The sequence below is a fragment of the Hesperophylax consimilis genome, chromosome 1, assembly GCF_061612785.1.
Source record: "Hesperophylax consimilis isolate HC1 chromosome 1, BYU_Hcon_1.0, whole genome shotgun sequence".
In the NCBI taxonomy this organism is placed as follows: Eukaryota; Metazoa; Arthropoda; class Insecta; order Trichoptera; family Limnephilidae; genus Hesperophylax; species Hesperophylax consimilis.
This window is the reverse complement of record NC_142836.1, coordinates 39175537-39180704: the sequence shown is the minus strand read 5'-3', so window position 1 is coordinate 39180704 and position 5168 is coordinate 39175537. Positions and strand designations below refer to the sequence as shown.

General features: G+C 56.0%; 2 protein-coding genes across 2 annotated transcripts; both read left to right on the top strand.

The window, feature by feature from the left end:
- Nucleotides 1–241: 241 nt before the first annotated feature.
- On the top strand, nucleotides 242–1914 carry LOC149426852 (uncharacterized). Its single transcript, XM_089651488.1, has 2 exons — nucleotides 242–286; nucleotides 538–1914. Exons 1-2 carry the CDS (start codon nucleotides 242–244, stop codon nucleotides 1912–1914), a joined length of 1422 nt encoding a protein of 473 aa, XP_089507614.1.
- Nucleotides 1915–4229, top strand: LOC149426851 (uncharacterized). Its single transcript, XM_089651356.1, has 3 exons — nucleotides 1915–3490; nucleotides 3577–3854; nucleotides 4029–4229. Exons 1-3 carry the CDS (start codon nucleotides 1915–1917, stop codon nucleotides 4227–4229), a joined length of 2055 nt encoding a protein of 684 aa, XP_089507482.1.
- Nucleotides 4230–5168: the final 939 nt, after the last annotated feature.

The window sequence follows — 5168 nt, the reverse complement described above, 5'->3', positions numbered from 1 at the left end:
TCGCTCCTCAAAAAGGCAAAGTCACGAATGGTGCACCCCTGGGGAGCCATCTCGCTATCCGAGTCGTCCGAATCTGACATATTTGCGCAATTTGTGAGGTGCTCGAGTTTTGTGCAAATATTGTGCAAAAATTATTTTTGTTTTTTTTTCGTCTCTGGGAAAGATAGAGATGTCTCTTTGATTTGTAAGGTCTGTTTTATTATTCCTCTATGGAAATAGACCATAGAAAAAAGCCTTTTCTATGGTCAGATCCAAAAAGTTTTTCTGTGGTCGCGTCTGTCAGTGGGTAGTCAAGTAACAATAATATAGGGTCTGAAGATAGAAAAAATTAAGATTTTAAAAGGGCTACAGCCCTGTATTGGGTGTAGAACTTACCGAGATAACGCTCGATGATAATTCCTCACCTATTATTTGCTATTTAAAGTAAAAATTTGATAAAAAAACGAGTTATTTCCGTGAATTTTGTTAAAAATTACCGGAGCAACTATGAATAGTGTTTAGCACAGATAAACTGAAACTGAACTCTTGATCGGGCAGGATAATGCCCACCTTATAGTGTCAAGAGAGGTCCGTGAGAATAGCACTACCCGAATAGTGTCACGGACCGCTTTGGGGTGGATCGCCCACGGAGGCTCGAGCCTCAGCAATGACGGGCCAGCTACCACACTGGCCCTCCAGTCGGAGACCGCTGCAGATGCCCGCCTGAGGGAGTTGGTAACATCCAACTTTGCCATCGACTCCCTCGGCGTCACGTCTGCGGCGAGAGTCAATGCCATGGACACAAAGGCCATGGCATTAATGGCAGAAACCACCCGCCCCCTACCTTCTGGGCAGTGGGAAACTGGCCTCCTGTGGAGACACCCTGACGCCACACTACCCGACAACCGGCAGTGTGCGCTGAAGCGGCTCCAGTCCCTCGAGAAGAAGCTCGCAGCGGACGCAACCCTGGCAGCGGCGTACAACGACAAAATGACGCAGCTTGTCGCCAAAGGCTACGCCAGACGCCTCTCTCCCAATGAGGCGTCGCTCTCTGCCCCATGGAAGTGGTATCTTCCCCACTTCGCCGTCACCAACCCGAACAAGCCAGGGAAGATAAGGGTTGTGTTCGACGCCGCCAGCCGATGCCGAGGGACGTCACTTAACGACCAACTGCTCACTGGCCCTGACCTGCTGTCCTCTCTCCTGGGGAACATCCTCCGATTCCGGGAAGGCGGTATAGCCATCGCCGCCGACATCCAGGAGATGTTCCTGAGGATCCAAATCAGGAAAGAGGACCAGTCTTCCCAACTTTACCTGTGGAGGTCGCCAGACCGGCAACAGCCGGACACCTACCAGCTGGCGTCCATGATGTTTGAGGCTACCTGCTCGCCCAGCAGTGCCCAGTACGTGTGGGACAGGGTGGCCGGTCAGTACGAGCACCAGTACCCGGCCGCCGCAGCAGCCATTCGTTCACGGTTCTACATGGACGACTACCTGGACGCAGTGGACAACCCTGACAAAGCTGCTGCCCTAGTCCGAGACGTAAGGGCCCTCCTTGCAACGGGAGGGTTCCACCTTACGAACTGGGCCTCAAACAGCCTGGACGCCATCGCCGATGTACCCCCTGAAGACCGCGCCACCTCCACGGTAGCTATCAGCAGCGGGAGCAGCGACACCGAGAGGGTCCTGGGACTGGTGTGGGACCCATCTACCGACCGCTTCATCTACACTTTCCTGGAAGCGGCCAGTCTAGAGGAAGCCACACGGCCTACAAAGCGGCAGCTCCTCTCCACCGTGATGAAGATCTTCGACCCGGTGGGCTTCGTCTCCTGCCTCACCATACGGTCGAAGATCCTACTGCAAGCCGTGTGGCGTTCGAGCGTTGGATGGGATGACCACATCACCTCCGAGCACGCCGAACGCTGGAGAGACTAGATGAGCCTGCTCCAGGAAAGCAGCGTCTCCATCCCACGACGGTCGCTCCGACAGAGGTCAAGCAGCGTGACCCTGCACCTCTTCTGCGACGCCTCGGAGCAAGCTTGCTGTGCCATCGCCTACTTCGTGGAGGAAGTGCAGGGCACCCTAAAAGCCACCTTCATCGCCAGCAAATGTAAGGTGGCACCTCTCAAGCCGCTATCCATACCCCGCCTTGAGCTGCAGTCCGCACTCATGGCGGCTAGATTGGCCAGAACCATCCGGTTGGAGAGCCAAGCGAGGATAGCTTCAACCATCTTCTGGACGGACTCGACCACAGTGCTGTGCTGGTTACGCACCGACCCGCGCACGTACTCTGCGTTCGTGTCCAACAGGTTGGGCGAAATAGATGAACTCACCTCCATAGCCAATTGGAGGTGGGTTCCCACCAAGCAGAACCCGGCCGACATCGGCACCCGGGACTTGGAGCTGCCCGACCTGTCTCTCCAAGGAAGATGGTTCAACGGCCCCGCCTTCCTCACCACACCGGAGAGCGACTGGCCAAAGGAGCGCACCCTCACAAAGCCAGACGACCAGACCCTCGAGACCCGGCCCCGACACTACGTCGGGCACATCACCACAGCCGGAGAGGCCCTACCTCTGGTCGAGAGGTTCTCGTCATGGCACCGGCTGATCCGGGCTACAGCGTGGGTGCTACGCTTCATCAGGCGCTGTCGGACGGGCCCAAACCGACCCCCTGAAGGCTCTTTACGAGCAGACGAGCTGACAGAGGCTGAGCGCAGATGGGTGAGAAGGTCCCAAGAAGACGCCTTCTCCACTGACCTGCACACCATCCGTCTCAGCCAGGCGCTACCTGCCACCAGTCGTCTCGTCAGTTTGGCCCCCTTCCTCGGACCTGATGACGTTTTGCGGATGGGCTCACGGCTGAGGGAGCTCACCGGAAGCACGAGCGTGGCGAAGACCCCCGTGATCTTGGATGGCTCCGATCCATACGCCCGACTGCTGATCCGCCACTACCATGAAAAGGCGGACCATCCAAGCACGGAGAAAACTGTGGCCGAGATCCGGTGCAGCTTTTTCATCCTGCGCCTCCGTACCACCAGCAGGAAAATCAGCCACGACTGCCCCACCTGCCGCTTACGACGGAGCAAGCCCTCTCCGCCACTGATGGGGGTTCTCCCGCCGACCCGCCTGGCGCACCACGTCCGCCCCTTTACACACTGCGGACTGGACTACTTCGGGCCGATGGAGGTCACCGTCGGCAGACATCGGGAGAAGCGCTATGGAGCCCTATTTACCTGCCTCTCCACCCGCGCCATCCATCTGGAGCTAGCGGTCTCGCTGTCTGCCGACTCGGCGATTATGGCCTTACAACGGATGACCGCCCGAAGAGGTCAGCCCAAGGTGTTATACTCAGACAACGGGACAAACTTCCGTGGTGCGGACGCGGAAATTCGTGATGCCACGGCAGCCCTGCAGCAGGATGACATGATGACGGACGCCATGGCTACCAAGGGCATCGAGTGGCGCTTCATCACCCCCCATCAAGTCCCCACATGGGGGGAGCCTGGGAAAGGTTGGTGCGCTCGGTAAAACGAGCCCTGAGCGCCACCTTAAAGGAGAGGGCGCCAAAGGAGGAAACCCTGCGCACAGCATTGGCAGAGGCTGAGTTTGTGGTCAACAATCGGCCACTAACTCATGTCTCTGTCGACCCGCGGGACGAAGAGCCCCTCACCCCGAATCACTTCCTCATGGGGTCTGCCGGGAACCGCCCACATCTGTCGCTCTACGACAGCAAGGAGGAGGAGGTATGTCTCCGTCGCCAGTGGCGTATCAGCCAACAGCTCGCCGATATGTTCTGGAGGCGGTGGCTCCGTGAGTACCTCCCCACCCTGGGCGCCCGACAGAAGTGGCACCACCCGACTGACCCCTCAAAGCTGGTGACTTGGTGGTCATCTTAGACCCCGCGCTACCACGCAACAGCTGGCCGCGCGGACGTATCATCGAGGCCATCCCAGCTGCCGACGGCCAAGTGAGGACAGCCCGGGTCCAAACAGCCACAGGGACGTACACCCGTCCTGCTGTAAAACTCGCCCTCATCCTCCCCGCACCAGCACCAGCGCCCGCACCAGCACCAGCACCAGCGCCGCCCTCTACAGCACCCGGACCACGGATGCCGCATGGGAGCCACAACCCCCAGCGGCCCAGGGGAACCGGACGTCGAGGACGCCGCCGACCTACACGTCCGGACCGCTAGGCGCAGCCGTGACTGCACCGGGGGGAGAATTGTACCGGACGTACCTCCACCGACTTAAATTAATTTGCATAAATCTGAATTTACGCAGAGGCAGTTCCTTTACAAACTCACCTCTGCGCATATTCGAATTTATGCAACAAATCATCTCAAAAAACTTGTATAAAATCTGTAATCTTATCTGCATCTGTATAAAAAATCTGTAATCTTATCTACAAAATTGACTAATAAATAAAATCACGGGGTCAAGCAGTCATCATTATAGACAAAAACAAAGGCTTGACCCCCCAACACCCTCTTATAAATTAAAATACCTATCATAATAAATTTGTACAAAACATGGAGGATTTGCGGATTTGAGGATTTTTGAAGAAACAGTCAGGGACCTAGTCAAAATCGTCCCCTTCCGAGTTTCGCAACAACGGCGCTCTTCCCTGTGAAAATTCCGGGAACCCAAAATAAATTCTCGGAATTTCTCGCTAACAAAGGGAGAGCTAAGCCCGTTGGTCCTTTAAAAGGCAGAAAACTTGCGCAATTCGGCAGAGAGCCAGCAACCATCGAACGATCAACATCTCTCCTGGACTGCCCTGACTGCCTTCTTCAAGCCTCTTCTGCCCTGGACCTTCACTTCAACCTGGCCTTCTTCTTTCTCCCGGCTCCCTGGTGTTCATCAAGAAGAAACTTTCACAATAGTCGAAGCGTCCCTTGTCAGGGCGCAGGTTCCCCCCTACCTTCCTCCCCCCTGCCTTATACCTTTCTCCCACATTTTCCCCATTTCTCCCTTTCCCTATATTTTCCCCATTTTTCCATTTTTTCACCATTCTCCCTACTTTTTCCCGACCTTCTCTTCCAAGGCGTCGAAGCGGCCAGCCGGCCACTCCCGCTATATCGTCTGTGCGGCCGGCGACTACAGTGCCGTCCCGTACACTTGTTTGGCTCGTTTCCGAACCTGGTTTAGTTTTACAGGCAGTGGAGATACTTCGTTCAGTAATCTAGTCGG